Source organism: Phascolarctos cinereus, unplaced genomic scaffold (genome assembly GCF_003287225.1).
Source record: "Phascolarctos cinereus isolate Bilbo 61053 unplaced genomic scaffold, phaCin_HiC Scaffold_4;HRSCAF=312, whole genome shotgun sequence".
NCBI classification, from domain to species: Eukaryota; Metazoa; Chordata; class Mammalia; order Diprotodontia; family Phascolarctidae; genus Phascolarctos; species Phascolarctos cinereus.
Window position 1 is genome coordinate 34,869,936 of NW_027555847.1, and position 16,686 is coordinate 34,886,621.

A 16,686-nucleotide genomic window follows, 5' to 3' on the forward strand; every position below is an offset into this window, starting at 1 on the left:
ACATTATTGTATCCAAAGTCTGGATACAATGGCTATTATCCAAGAATGGGGCAAAGGAGGTCCTCCTGTTCTTGCCACTGTACCATATTATCCCTCAGAGAACCACTTTACCACATCAAGCATGACATAAGGGACAGAATACTTGGCTTGACTTGGGACAGGAAGAACTGGGTTAATATCCACCTCAGACACTTAGAAGTTTGTTTAACCCTAGGCAAATCATTTAATGTCTTTGGGCCGCAATTTCCTTGTCTGTAAAATGAGGGGGTTGGACTCAATGACCTCTAACGTCCCTTCCTTATGCATCTAAGACCCTTCAAAGTCAGAGAGTGACTTTTGATCTTAAAAAGAAACTGTATTCAAGGCCACAGAGATGAATTAACTTGAGAATAAGTGGAATAACTTCATTTTCTGCCTCATACCTTAAACTTCTGACACACAAGAGAACAGCCTGCTTGGGGCTAGTCAGTCTCCCCAAAAAGATTGTTTTGAAAAGGAGTATCATTTGATAACCATCCCAATGGAGATGCTGCAATCAAAAGCTACTTACCCTCCCTCAGTGTAGTGAAGACCTCACCTACTGTCCCAGATAGTGAAGGAGCTGTTCCTTGGCTTGTGAAAATGCAAAATTCTGATTCATTAAAGAATAAGGGTCTGCCAATGAATTAATGTTTATTTTTAAATGTGTAGCTTGGCTTTTTTTAAAAAAGTGCAATAGTAAAATAAGCACATTACCAGCATTGCCCTCATTTTGTGTTTATTTTAGAAATGTCTATTGTCCTCATCATTAGCATGTCTGGACCCTTTATAAAACTTAAAATGTTTCTGTGAACCTCTGCATGCAGGCGAGTCCACTCACATAAATATTTTGACAATGTGAACCCTTACCCCCAAGAGCTCTGTTATGCAGGTATCTCTTATTGGCATATGTTGTTGTGAAGCCAATTAATGTAAGAAACAAGTGGAGCTCAAGATTGTAGAGCTAAAAGACTTTCCCCCCCTCTGTTTTAATAGTGAGCTCCAGGCATTTGCATGTTTTACTGTATTCAATTCGATAAGCATTTATGAAATATACATACTGTGACTTAAAATGAATTAGCTCCAGCTAAGCAGTGGTGGTATACATCAGATATGATTGGTCTTGTTCTGGAAGCTATGCTAGAGAAAAGAATTCAGGGTGGTTTCTAATACTTTCTGATTTGGGGCTACATCAAAGCTATGTTGTAACTGCTTTTTTTGTGAAGCTAGGAGGTTAGGGGTGGTAATTCTCCACTCAAATTTTGCAAGTATTGGTATTTCAGCATGTGAGGAAATAGAATAAAAAAAATCCAATTGAATTAAATATTTACAAAGCTTTCCCATGTCCACTTTGATTCCATTAGACTACTTTCTTCCCGTTCTCTCTGTAAATTCAGAGCAGTCAGTGCCCAGCTAGATGTATATCCTTTCTCTAGCTATAAAGAAAGATATACTGACTGAGGCTAGGATGTATCACTAGAATGCAGAAATCCATCAGGGAGCCATAGAGGGTCTTCATATTTGAGACACAGAGAGATGGATGGAAATCCTCATGGATTACAGCTTTTAGGCACTGTCTGTTTTCCAAAGTGAGCACACAACTCTTAACCTTATTGCTGAAAGAGAAATACCATTGTCTATTAATACTACTGGAACTAAAGATGAATAGTGAATTGGCCTTGATCTGACTCTCTGTCTGACTTTGATAGCCCATCACTTAAAAGGTTCTTTTATATTAATGAAGAAACATGACGTCAAGCTGGGAGAAAAATTTAATATCAATATTTAGTCCTAAACTGCAGTGCTTCCCAAAAAAAAGCCCCTTGTGTGAACAGTTTCTTTACACGCATAACTAATTAGCTTAGGTTATTATAAGCTGAGGCTCTGCAATGAAGTTTCCTGTGGAGTGTCTCAGGGTACCTTGTTTATAGTACCAGTCTTCAGCTTGGAATTACCGAAAGTGGGGTGTATATTTTCATTCTGTTTCTCTGGCTCGGATTGGGACCGTAGAATACATTGTTATGCTGGAAATGCTAGAATATAATCATTACCAGGTGAGCCTTTTAAAAACTATATATCTGTCACCATTTATCTTTAGAAAATGATATAGATTATGGAGACTAGAAATAGTCTTTCTTTCCATGAAGTAGCTTCACTGTTCTCAATAACTGGGGCTGTGTGAGCATTTTAATGCTATTAATTGTTTAGTGTGATAACAGATAATCTGTGCATTTTTGAATCTGTAAATTAAATATGTTTTTCTTGTGATAATGCTTAGGTCTTTATATCAGTACCTCTAGTAGCTTCTATGGATGAAAAGCATTTATAAAGGGGGGAAAAGTGACTTAAAAAACATCTTTGATTTTAAAGCAGTTTCTAAAGTGTCGTTAATTTTTAAAAAGGCAAAGGGAAAAAATACGCCAGACCAAACACATTTATTCCTTGTTTGGTAACCAAGAGCGTTTAGAATGCTTTCAGGGAAATGTTTTTCATTTTAAAGAACCTGCTTGGATGTTGGTACTACCTTTTCAGTTAAATTCTGTCTTAATTAAAATGTTGAGTAATCACGTTCATTTGAAAGTGGAAGAAGTGATTTGCCCGGGTTGATTTAATCAAGGGAATGTTTCTGTTTGTTTGTGAGGACTGACTTACTCTTGGTTTCTTAAACAGACACCTCTTGGAATTCCAGAACCATTCTGTGATGAAAGTAGAGTGAAATTGGGCCATATTTTCTATTTTAAAATTAAAATCCTTAAAAGGGAAAACAGAAATAAAAGCAAAAACCACTCCTTCGGTTGGGATCTCTCCCCCACCCTTCCCTATTCAGTCATGATTAGTGATTTTTAAAATCTGGACAGAGGTGAAGGAATCTCAAGAAATGTGTAAATGTGCAGGCCTTAGTATTGTCAGAGACTTTAAATTTCAATAATGCTATTACTTGCAATGTCTCTAAAAATGAACATCTGCTCTCAAAGAAATAAATAGCATATTCTATGAATGAACAGAGTTTATAATTTAAAAAAAGAGTTGATGTTAATAATACATGTTTGATTTTGAAGCAATTTCTGTTGCCTTACTAATGTAAAAAAAATTGGGGGGGGGGAAGAGGGAACAGCTGCCAGCCATTCATGAATAATGACGCGTTGTTTTTGTCTCTTCTCTTTCTGTGTCTGTGTTCAGGTTCAGACCCATCTAGAAAACCCCACCAAGTACCACATCCAGCAAGCGCAAAGGCAGCAGGTAAAGCAGTACCTTTCTACCACCTTAGCCAATAAACATGCCAACCAAGCCCTGAGCTTGCCTTGTCCAAACCAGCCTGGGGACCACGTCATGCCACCTGGACCCGGGAGCAGCGCACCCAACAGCCCCATGGCTATGCTCACTCTTAACTCCAACTGTGAAAAAGAGGTAATTCAAGTCTCCTCTGCTCTCCTCTCCTCTCCTTGTTTCTTAGACAATACGATTCTATACAGCATCTTCTCAGTGCCTTTAATGCTAAAGTCCCTTCTTGTGCGACTTAGCAAGTTCACTTTTGCCACTGGCAGAGATGCTTTGTAGCTGTGTGACCCCAGACAAATTATGTAAGCTTGCAAGCCTCACTTTCCTAATCTGTAAAGTAGAGGAAAAAAATACACCTGTCTTGAAGGACGGTTATGATGATCACATAACGTAATCTGTGTGCTATTCCAGGAGTAGAGCCAGTGCTTAAGAAATGCTTGTTGATTGATTGATGTCAAGCAATTTGCAAACTTCAAAGTGCCATGTAATCGGAAGTTGTTTTTTATTATTATTGACACCTTTCTTGAATGCCTGGCATGAAATATGCTTACTCTAGATCAGGAATTCTTTTTTTTTTTTTTGCTTTTTGGTGAGGTAATTGGGGTTAAGTGACTTGCCCAGGGTCACACAGCTAGTAAGTGTTAAGTGTCTGAGGCTGGATTTGAACTCAGTTCCTTCTGACTCCAAGGCCAGAGCTCTATTCACTGTGCCACCTAGCTGCCCCTTAGATCAGGAATTCTTAACCTAGTATCCAAGAACCTGCATTTTTTTTTGATATTTTGATAACTGTTCCAATTTGATAGATTTTCTTTGTATCCTGTGTATTTTGTGCATTTCAAAGCATGATCCTGAGAAGGGATCCCTAAGCATCACCACTCTCTCAAAGGAGTCTGCAACCCAAAAAAGGTTAAGATCACTAACCTAGATAATATTAAACAAGATGTAGCCATATCCTAAGCGGAATGTGGCACTTGATTTCTCCTCTGAGATTGTTTGAGCTTCTGATTCATGCTCTGTTTTTCTCAGTATAATAATTAAAGCTTTTCAGTATCCAGAGCAGTGAAAATGATTGAGAGGAAAAGAAAAAGGGAAGGTAGAGACAAGAAAGCAAATCTAAAAAAGGTGTGGGGCAGGTGGTGAGAAGTTACAGTTTTTGTGAATGTCTGGAATTTTATTTTTGTTTCTCAAAATAAAAAAAAGTCAGAGAACATGGTGTTTGAGACAATTCAAAGAATGCAATTGATAGGAATTTTTAAAGAAAATGTTAAGTAAAATAGATTCCATAAAATTATAGAATCTCAGAATCTGGGCATTGGAAGAGGACTCTGTCGCCACTGAGACCAAGAATTCTCTATGTAACACAGGCTGACTGGCAAGTGGGCAGTGAAGTATTGCTTGAGGACAATGTTCCATTTTGTTCAAATATCGAATGTCTCCTGAGACGTCCTATTCCATTTTGGGATATCTTTAATTTGATGAAGTTCTTTTTTCCAATACTTATTTTATTATAGTTTCCACATTTCGTAGTTTCCTAAACATTAAAATATGCTATTTCACTCTCTAAGGTGTAGCTTGAAATGGATAAAAAACAAAGACTTCTCCTTTTGTTTCATTGTTACATTAGACCTTTTTTTCCCGCCTAAATATAGTTTCTTTGTGTGTAAGGGAGGAGAGCTTTGCTGGGGTGATAGTGGGGGGGAGATTACGATTTAACTTGTGTTTATTCTAATAAGTTATGCATATTATAATAATGGGAATCCTGTTTTCTCCCTTACAAAATCCATATAAAATTTTGATTCCCTTCTCTCCCAGGATTTTGGTCGATCTTTTACTTTTCTAAGGATTCCCATTTTGCCTTTCACCCTTCACCTCTTTTTTTGATATACTACCCAAGCGATTATTTACAAAAGACACTCAGTTCACTTACTCTCTCCCTAGGCTAGTGAATAAAATGTAGCTGGCCAGACTTCTAGTTTACGTAAAACTTAGTTCACCCCATTGAGGTATTTTCCACCTCTTATTTATGTTTATGTGCGACACCGAGAAAAGAATCAGCAAGTGTCTGTTTTGTTTTTATGTCTTCACAGGGGTTTTATAAGTTTGAAGAGCAGAACAGAGCGGAGAGTGAGTGCCCAAATATGAACACGCATTCTCGAGCGTCATGCATGCAGGTACTGAATGACTAGCAGCCAGGAGGATATAACACTCTGTAATGAGGATCTATATTTGTTGCTGATCACACCTTCCTGATGACTTAAGGGTTCTTTTTCTTCCCATTGATTTTTTTAAATGAACGACAGGAACTTTTTAACTTTCTCCATGGCATCCTGTGATTAAATGATGGTTAGGGAAATGAAATTGGAGGCCTTTTTTGTTTGCTTTAGGTGTTTAAAATAATTCTGATAGGCCTAGAAGACTTTTTTTTTAATGAAATAAAAATATAGCACTGCTTTCAAAAACTGTAGAGTAAGTGGCATAGAAATTTATTGAGTTGCTATTTCTTGAGAAGTTTCATAAAGTAAGAGGCATGGATCTTACCTGAATTTCTTATACCATACTTCTCCTAAGACAGGATAAAACTGTAGAAAAGTATCATACACCGGTTCTGACAACACATTTCTAATCTATTGCTGTGCTAGAAAAAGGACATCATTTTGAAAAGCCTACAGGGAAATAGAATCTAGAAAGGGAAGTAATGATAGGGATAAGGATTGGACTTAGGATTTCATTGTGTTAGGGAGCTCCTGAGCGAGAAAGTCCTTATATCAATCACTGCAGGTTGACATCTTAGAGAGTTGCTTAGAGCATTGAGAAATTAAGTCACTTGCTTAGGATCATGCAATAAGTTAGAGGCAAGACTTGAGCCCAGGTCTTCCTAGCTCCATGCTCATCATTATGCCATATTGTCTCTCGTGGTATAACAATGACAAACATAACCATCCCAACCACCACAACCACTATAGTTGACATCTCTATGGCACATTGAAGTTTGCATTACCTATGCTCTGTTATTTGAAATCAACATAGAAACTGTTGGTTTCAGTGGAGAAAAAAAATATTACACCTTTGTCATGGGCAGAAAGAGCAAGGTTGAATAAATAGAAGTAAAAAAGTCAAGTACAAGTGAGAAGAGGAGAAGGTCATGGGAAGTCCTCTGATTTCAGTATAACATAAAAGTCTTTAACACACACACACACACACGCACACAGAGGCATACTCATGGAGAGGGCCACTTTCCATTCACTGGATGGTTACTGAGAGATGTTTGCGCAGGCTTGTATTTGTGACTGCTGCAATGCCCATGTAATCACTGTTGTTTTTTATCATCATAACTGATGCTTTGGTACTTCAGGAATAAAATTGATCTAGTGGGAATGTCAGCTCTCCACCCGTAACGATAACCTCGTCCTGATGTAATCCCCTGGGAAAATAAAGAACTTTCGGCGGGTGTGCAAGAATAAATTGTTATTTTACAAGTCACTAGGAGAACCCTTCCACCGGCTCAATGCTGGAAAAGTTTTGGGGGCTACTCCTTGGCACACAGGCAGTGGTGGGCCGGGCCGTCCCTGAGGAGGCCAAGGATGGATTGCCATCTCATTTTTCCTGTTCCCAGGAGGAGACAGGATGTTAGTGCTTACTCACTGGGTAGAAAAAGGAAGTGGCAGACATCATTCAAGAGGATTTCCTAGTGTTAATGAGAGGCAGTGTGATAGAGTGGGTAATGGCAAGAGAACCCAGATTTTGGTACTGCCTCTGATACATTCTCTTTGTGTAACTCGGGGCTATCGCATATCCTTTGGTGCCCCTGAGAAACCCTCTAAGACTGTAAATTACAGATGACTTGCCAATATGCATTAAAGGAGGGAGTAATAATGATAATAATAATCACTATAGCTGTATATGATAACTTAAGATTTCCAAAGATCCCGATTTATGTTGTTTTATATGATCTCCCTGGCTGAAAAATTCCAAACTCTCTTGCCTCCCCCCTCCTCCATAAGAAGAAAAGAAAATATCTCTCATTTTACTTTCCTTTTTGGGGGGAAAAAAAGTAAATTTTCAAAGTTATCCAAAATTCATGAAAGATTTGTTAGAAGCTTTGACTGATGGATTAAAAAAAGAAGAATCATGTGTGGTAGTTTGCTCTTTTTATTTTGTTTTGTTTTGTTTTGCTTATTTATATCTTTTATTATTCTGTCCCAACAGATGGATGATGTAATTGATGACATAATTAGCCTTGAATCAAGCTATAATGAAGAAATCCTAGGCCTGATGGATCCAGCATTGCAAATGGCTAATACGGTATTAATCTACATTGTTTTGTAAAGATTCATAGGTTGCTACCAACAGCCACATCCTTTCCTTTTACTTTTTGAATATACACAGGAATTCTTGTGTTGGGAATCATGTGGTTAACAAAATGGGGTACCCTCCTGTGATCACTTAGTAGCTAACTTTTGACATTGGCATCATGAATTTCACAGGCGAGGAGATCATGACGAGGCTCTGTTGTCCGTCTGGCCCAAGTCCATTTCTTAGATGTGTGATGGTCTCTTCCATGTGTCCAATCTCTCAAGCCACTTGATAACCATTTATTATGGTGTAGCAGTAACATCAGGGAGATGCATGAGATATCAGTGTTCAAAATGATGTGTGACATACTTCCTTAGGACCTTAATTTACTACCTAGGAATGATCTAGGGATGAGGGAGGAGAGAATTATTGTCCAACAATTTAAAATCTTAATTACCGTTCAGAAGCCGTATATTTGGTTGTATTTAGGAGCAATGAGCGGGCGTTGCAAAAAGACAGGTGTATGCACGATATGAGGAAAAACTTCTATTAGAGTTCTCGAAAAGTAGGATGAACTGCTTCAGTATATAGTGGGCTCCACCGAGGGATGTATTAGGGCCAGCTCAAGAGAGCTGATTGTTAGTTTTCAGTGTTTGAATTTATCTTTTGGAAATGGGCAGATGTTATAAATCAGGGCCTGATTTATTGATTGTCTAAGACTTAAGAAAGTGATGGAGAAAAAAACAATGCAAATTAAAGTATGAGCTGTGTTTGCCAAGAACTAGATGTTATACACTGACCAGCACATCCTTGGCTTCACCTCACCGAAAGGTTTTGAGTGGAGACTGAATAACCAGTTACCAGTGGGTTGTTTTTTTGGTTGATTTTTTTGGAGGCAGAGAAGAGTGGGGGATGAAGATGTACTTTTTTCACGTACTAGGTGGCGCCTGAGGTTCCTTGAGTGATGAAATTTTGTGATTCTCTGATTTCATGGGTTACGCCTATCATTTTAAAAGTTATACATGAGTTTTGTTATCCACTTTTCCTTAATGGCTGTGCCATGAGACTGTATTGTATTTAAAAATAGGTACTTCCAAAAATAAATCCCTTTGGTGTGCTAGACAGAATTTTTACTCACTTCTACAATATAGTGATTTCACAATATAATATAATGAGATACTCTCCTTTCCCAGCCCATCCTGCTCCTCTGTGCTTCTGACCCAGCTTGTCAGGTACTTCTGTTCTCCTTTATTCTTTACTTTGTTCAAGGCCACAACTCTTCCAAGTTGAAACCTCAGCTGTATTCTTTTTAAACATTTTAGTTTTATTGATATCTTTTGTCTTCATACCACCGTCATTTCTAGATACATATTTACCCTTCACTGCCCAGAGGGCTATTCCTTATCACACATTTTTTTTCTAAAGAAGAGAGAAAAAAAGATTCAGCAAAACTAGTCAAGACATCAATTGTACCTATTGGTATGTATCAGTCAGTCAGTCAGCAGCATTTTTGAAGTACATATTATGTGCTAGACGGGATGCTAAGGGTTGCAGGGATATACAAAGAAAAGCAAAAACAGTCCTTGTTCTCAAGGAGCTTGTGTTCTAGAGGCAGAGATAATTTGCAAATAGCTATGTGAATACAAAGTACACATTATGTATACAGAAGGCAATGTCAGAGGAAGATGCTGTGCAATGTTCCATACCCATCATACCTCACCTCTGTGAAGAGGGGAGCAGGCCCGGCTTGGGCATTATAATTCCACAGCATTAAGTTTTTTTTTTTTCTGTTTACGACATTTCAATGATGTACATTGTTTCCCTACTGTGCTTACTTCCCTCTTCATCAGTTCAGATGAGTTTTCCCATGCTTCTCTGAAGTTTTCATCTTGTCTATTTCTTATAATCCTTTAATAGTCTATCACTTTTGTGTACTATGTAAGTTGTGTTCTTTTAACTGTCTCCCACAAAATCAATTTTTAAGAGACAATAAATGTATTCTCATCTTAAATGTGTTTTTGCTCCAGTCCCTCAAATCCTCAGCTTGCTTTTGTAACCTCCTGGCTTCCACATGTCTTTGATAATCTTTAGCAGGGTGGCATCAAAGCTGTAGGAAAGATGTTAGGTTAATGACACATGGGAGATTCTACAGTAGGGGCGTTTTATAACTCAGCCTAAAGATTTAGAATAACCTTTAAAGGCATATCTTGCAATTTTTCTAACTTGACTTTCTGAGAGTTCCCTGGGCAGCTTCAAATAGCAATATCCTGGGTACCCCAAAATGTCATATATAGTTAGTCTACTACCATGAACAGGTGGCTGGTTGTTTATACCCATTCAGCAGAAGTATCACATTCAGAGATTTCTTTCTCAGTGTGCAATAATGTCAGCCAGCTCTGACCTGCTGGACAAGTGGCTCTCCCCGGGGACTTCTGAAATTGCCGCTGTCCCTTGGTTTTGGGGTTAATGTGATTTCTGACAGTACAGTGCCTGGTGCTATCCTGAAAAGAGTAGCTGTAGCCTTTTTGGTTTGGGAAAATCCAGTGATTTTCCATCATTACTCCCATCTGTGTTCCTCCAGCATAAAAATTAGTATCCTTAACTGACTGCTTAGCTAACAGACGAGAACTTTGGTTACACAAAAAAGCCAAATCTACGTTTAAATTCAAATAATTTCACCTGTCCCTAAGGCCCAAAAGATTAAGTGATTTACTCCCTTTGTGAGCTTGGGTAAGAGGCAGGACCATGTTTTTTTTAAGTATGGATGTTTATTGATATCACTTGGGTTTTTTCACATTACCAAAATTTCTCCCAGTTTCCTTCCTCTTCACCATTCCCAAAGAGCCATCTCATATAGCAAATAATATTTTCTAGGGAAAAAAAAGAAAAAGAGAAAAAAATGAAATCTGATCGATACATTAAAAAGTCTAAAAACACATGCAGTGTTTCCATACCCTTGGGCCTCTTACCTCTGTCAAGCAATGGAATTGAATGGAATTGGAGTATCTCTTTTTTTTGGAGATGACCTTGTTTTCAATCCTTTGCGACATTCACTTTTTATTATGTTGTAATTGTTTTTTTTTCTCTTTATGTTATTATTGTCATTTTGTATGTCACTTTGTTGGTCTTTCTTTCACTCTACCTCAGGTTGTGTAAATCTTTCCATGCTTCTCTCTATTCATAATATTCATCTCTTCTTAAAGAGTGGTAATGTCCTCTGTACATTCCTTCAGCAGCACAGTTTGGTGGGTCATTCCCCAGATGATAGTCATCAACTGTGTTTCCGGTTCTTTGCTAGCACAAAAAGAGCTGCTCTAAGTATTTTGGTATAATATGAGAGCTTTCTTATCAGTGACTTCCTTGGGATATATGTCATATTGTGAACTCTTTGGGTAAAAGGTTATGAACATTTTGGTCAATTTGTATGCGTAATTCCAAAGTGGTCATCTTGATTCACATCTCCACGCATAATACTTTGGTGTGCCTATCTTCCCTCAACTTCACCCACACTGAGTATTCCCATCCTTTGTCACCTTTGCCAGTTTGGGGAGTGTGGAGTGAGATCTCAGGATTCTTTTGATTTGCATTTCTTTTGTTATGAATGATTCGGAACATTCTTTCCTGTGGTTGTGAATATTTGGCAATTCTTCTTTTGAGAACTGGTTGTTCATTTCCTTTGACTACTATCTACTGAGGAATGGCTTTTAGACATTTATCTGTTCTTTGTTTCTACATCTTAGATACCAAACCATTATCTGAGAAATAGGATACAAAGATTTTTTTCTCCCATTCTAACATTTCCCTTTTTATTCTTCTTTGGTAGTCATAGTACAGATTCTCCATTCGGGATCACTTTTTATTTTCAGTGCCCTTCATATTAAAGATCATTCCATTAAAAAAAAATTAGAAGTAGTTCATATGTCTTTGACATATAGGGATAGGAGATATATTCTTCACCGTACAGCTGAGAGGGGCAATTATAAAGGAGAAAATAGATAATGTTGATTCAGTGGAGCTGAAAAGCTTTTTCACCCACAGAACCATTGCCCTTAAGTGTAAGGAGGAAAGCTGAGCTCGATCTGGAAGCCATTGCCTTTGCCTCCAAAGTCTGCATGCTTTCAACTTTGGGTTGTTGGCCCCTTCCATCCTCCTCACCCCTTCAAAACTCCAGCACTGAATTGAGTTAGAAGACTTGGGTCTCAGGCTCAAATCCTGGCCCTGCTATTTACTTCTCACTCCTTGTTTGACCTTGGCTAAGTCGTTTAACCACTACAGATCCCAGCTTGGGAGTGTGATTCCATGTCCTCTAAGATCTCTTCCATTCTGTAAACTGTTAGGCCTTTATGTTTATTTCTTTTCCTAAATGCAAATCTTGGCTTAGTTGGGCTTTTAACTTTTCTTTGCTTATTTAACTTGCTTGCTTTTGAGTTAAGCCTCTGTTTCTGTCTCTGTCTCTGTCTCTGTCTCTCTCTCTCTTTTTATGACTTTCCATCTCTCTGTCTCTCTCTATCTCTCTGTCTGTCTGTCTCTCTTTCTCTCTGTCTCTGTCTCCCTCTTGCTGTCTCTGTCTATATCTGTCTCATTCCACCCCTCTCCCCGTCTTTCTTTTCTTTTTTTCAATAGAGGGTAGAAGGAACATTGAGAGAGGAAACTGTCCTTAGGGAGTTACAGTCTAGAAATAACCGTTCTGAGAGCACAACAAGGCCACTGTTGTGCCATTGCAAACAAAGCATAAAAGTCCCAGTTTACTTGTGGTAACAGTGCCTGATTGATATCCCAAGAAGGGGACCTCCATAGAAAGCAAAGGCTAACATTTAGCAGTGATCACTTACTTGAAAAAATATTCATTTTGGTGTAGCAGGACCTCTAAAGACCTCAATTCAAATCAAGCTGGGGATGTAGATAAATGAGGTTCTTTCCTTGGTATGTGCCCTTTTGGACTACTGTCTTTATAATCCTACTGTGCTGTTGGGATTTGGTAGAATCAGAGCCATAATTCATATATTATATAATAAAACAAAAAGGGTAGTAATTTTTTTTAATTTTTACCTTTTTTTAGGCAATTGGGGTTAAGTGACTTGCCCAGGGTCACACAGCTAGTAAGTGTCAAGTGTCTGGTCTGAGGCTAGATTTGAACTCAGGTCCTCCTAACTTCAGGGCCAGTGCTCTATCTACTGCGCCACCCAGCTGCCCCAAAAGGGTAGTAATTGAACCAAATATCCACATTCACAAAGGATAATAATGACAATAGCTAACATTTATGTAACACATTAAGATTTGATAAGTGATTTGTATATTTCATTTTATCCTCACAACAACCCTGTGTTCTGATCCCCATTTTACAGATGAGAAAACTGAGGCTGGGAAAGGTTAAGGGATGTGCCCAGGGTAACACAGCTAATAGAAGTTCCAGGCAGGATTCAAATCCAGGTCTTCCTGGCTCTGTCCCTCTATCCGCTTTGCCACCTAGCTTCAATGGGACTTCCCTTCCTCTCCTTCCCACTCTTACCACAGGCACACAAGCAAAAAAAAATCACAGTTCCTGCTAGCCATTCAAGCCAGTAAGCAGTATTTAATTAGATGAAGGAGGGCAGGGATTTTACGGATTTTTTTGCTCATTATAGCTGTTTATCCCATCTGTCCACCTCCCCTACTTAAAACAGAATGGTTACGCAGTGACCCAACCAAGCAAGCACTTTTTTTTTAAGGCAGTGGGGTTAAGTGACTTGTCCAGGGTCACACAGCTAGTACATGTCAAGTGTTTGGTCTGAGGTCAGATATGAGCTCAGGTCCTCCTGACTTCAGGGCTGGTGCTTTATCCACGGCGCCACCTAGCACCCCACAAAGCAAGCACGTTTGACAGAGCTTGCAACATTTCATACCCACAGCCCTCCACATCTGTAACTCAGTCAACAATCACTAGTAAACATCTGCTCAGTGCCAGACACTCTCCTAGGCACTAAGGATACGGACGAAAATGAAATGTTTCCTGCTTTCTCAGGAAGCAGGAAATAGGTTTTGTCATTTGTCCTCCAAGACCAAGACTGGTCACCTACATTAATTTGAGGAAAAATTTATAACCTAGAATGATCCCAATGCTGATTTGGATCCTGTCATAAATTGGAATGTGTGGGAAATTGTTGAATTTCTAATTTGGGATCAAGATTATCCTATGCAACTTCTCTTTTTTAGTAGACTTGAATAAAGATGGTCATTCATACAAATGGTATAAGGTTGTACAATGGCATCAGTAGTCCACATCGTAGACACACGCAAGTGTCCACATTGGCTACCCTGTTTCTCTTTGCTCTGACAATTAAGATTGAATTACAGGTGAAGAAGTGGGCCTCCTGATGGCAGACTTTCTGAAAAGTCAATTGACTTCATTGTCATCATCATCATCCAGTTATACGGTAATGGAATCCAAGGACATTGTTATCTCTTTCTCCTCCTCTTCTTCTCTTCCTCCTCCTCCTATTTCTCTTTCTCTTCTTCCTTTTCATCCTCCTCCTTTTTCTTATTTTAGTTGTTCTAGATCTTAGCTTTCATCATTGTAAGAAATTCCCTGCACTGTTGTTAATCAGGCCCTCACTTGTGACTTACTGGCTTCAAAAGTTGCTTGTAGGCCCTCAAAGGTTGATTAACTTGCCTAGGATCACATATAGTAAGAATCTGAGGCCATATTTGAACTCAGATCTTCCTGACTACAAGTTACTCCCTCCTTAGCTGCCTTTGGGTGCAGGGTATTGTATTAGCCCCTTGCTTAAGCAATTTATTGCCATAAAAATAGATGATGTGTCCCTGTCCTTGAGCTCAGACTTTAGTAGTAGTAGCCATAGGGAATACTCATGAAAGGATTTGCAAGCTTCCATAAAGCATAAAGCAACCTGCCTTGCTAGACTGACTTCACTTCAGTCATATCAGGGGTGCTGATGTGGGAACACACCTCCTCAAACACACCCTGCCCGTCAAAGGCCTTGGTGCTGAGAACTTCTGTTATCCCTTCTTGGCCCAGCTGACCCTAACTGCAACTTCCTTTTGGAAGAAGAGAAAAGGGAGTTTTGGAAATTGGAAAAAAAGATGCAAGATATTGTTGCTGATTTTCAGATGGCCAGCTTCACATTCTTATGGATGTCTGCATTTAAAAATTCAAACTTATTTAGCAAATTTTAGCAAAGAGGTCAGAATTAACAAAGCAAGGTCATTATTAAATTGGAAAGGTCAAGGTTGACTCTGAGGAAGCAGAAAGTCGTGTAGTGGAAGGACTGCAGAGAATGAAGAGAGTGGTAATGGCTTTTTATTTGTTTGTTTTCTTAATTTTCTCCCAAGTCCCTAAGTCAAAGTATACTCAATTGGGCAGGTATATGTGTGTGTGTGTGTGTGTGTGTGTGTACATATATACATATATGAATATATGTAGAATTCTATATATATGTATATATAAATATATATAAATGTATATATAATAAATCAAGCATTTTTATAACATAGTATAATAAAAAGATTTTTTAAAAATTAAAGCAGGACATGAGAAAAGACATTGGAAAGAAGATTAATTCATTCCCTGTATAAGGAATAAGTCCAAATGGATCTTAGCCTTTTTTTCTAAGTTCTGGGAGAGCACAGTAACCCACGTATGTTCTCTCTTCACTATACTCTACTATACGAGTTAGTATATTAAATGTTTTTTAAAATAATTTTATTTAAATCTTTTGTTTGACTAAATTTTTTATCTTCCTAAATTTTCCCCATATTGCTCCTCTATCCCTCCCAGAGAACCACCCTATGTAACAAATGAAAAAAAAGAAATTAAACATTTTTAAGAGAAAAAATCATCATCAAACTGATCAGTTCATTAAAAACCAAAACAAAACATCTGCAGGGTTCATTGCACACTCATGGATTTCCTGCTTCTGCAAAGGCGTTGGGGTTGGGGGGGGAGGGAGGAAGTATCTTCTCCTTTCTCTTCTTTGGGTCTATGTTTCTTCGGTCTGACTTGGCCACACTCATTTTCAGTTGTTTTGTGGTCATTCTTTCCACTTCCCCCTGTTGTCATTGTGTTTATTATTTTCCTGGCTCCGTCCTCCCCTTTGCATCATTTCATTTAAATTTGTGTTTCTCTGTTCATTCCATTCATCCCTTCTTATAGCACAATAATACTCTATTACATTCATATACCACTATTTATTTAATCATTTTTCCACTTGATGAGCATCTAATTTCATTTCCAATTCTTTGGGGCATTAAAAGTGATGCTCTAATTATTTTGGGGTTGGCGGAGACTTCCTCTTTATCACTGACTTTCTTGGGATATATGTCTAGTAGTGAAATCTCTAGGCCAAAGGACATGCACATTTTAGTCCCCTTATTTGCATAATTCTAATGACTGGTACAGGGCAGGTAGGTGGTACAGTAGATAGCATGCCATGAAGACCTGAGTTCAAAACCATTCTCAGACACTACTAGCTTTCTGACCCTAGGCAAGTCACTTAATCTTATTTGCCATAGTTTCCTCAACTGTAAAATGAGCTGGAGAAGGAAATGGCAAACCTCTCCAGTATCTTTGCCAAGAAAACCCCAAATGGGATCACAAAGAGTTGGACACAACTGAACACAACGAATGGTTGTTCTAACTTTTTGCTCCACCAATAATGCATGGTTGTGTCCATTTTCCCAAAACCTCTCCCACATTGACTATTCCTATCTTTTGTCATCTTTTCCTGTTTGTAGGATAGGAGGTGAAACCTCAAGGTTGTTTTGATTTGCATTTCTCTTGTTAGTGACTTGAAGCATTCATTCATATGGGTTATTGGTTTGTAATTCTTCTGAGAATTGCTTGTTTGTATCCTTTATCTATTGTGGAGTGGCTTTTGGTCTTACATATTTTTATCGTAATATATATGGACAAAATTTTTATTGTGTGTGTGTATACGTATACACACACACAATAAAAATTTTGTATACATATTATGTGTATACATACAATTTTTCTACATACATTATATGTACACATATAATAAAAATTTTATACATACATTATATATGCCTAATAAAATTTTATACATATATCATATGTATCCACACATATAATAAAAA

At 38.2% G+C, this 16,686-nt stretch overlaps 1 protein-coding gene across 10 annotated transcripts in view; it reads left to right on the forward strand.

The window, feature by feature from the left end:
- Positions 1–16,686, forward strand: part of MITF (melanocyte inducing transcription factor) — a 273,400-nt gene that overhangs the window by 234,488 nt on the left and 22,226 nt on the right. For all 10 annotated transcript variants that reach the window (XM_021007556.2, XM_021007554.2, XM_078152143.1 and 7 more), the window contains 3 exons: positions 3,199–3,426; positions 5,385–5,468; positions 7,504–7,599. In XM_021007556.2, the coding sequence (XP_020863215.1) occupies positions 3,199–3,426; positions 5,385–5,468; positions 7,504–7,599 (408 nt within the window). The remainder of the gene's footprint in view (positions 1–3,198; positions 3,427–5,384; positions 5,469–7,503; positions 7,600–16,686) is intronic.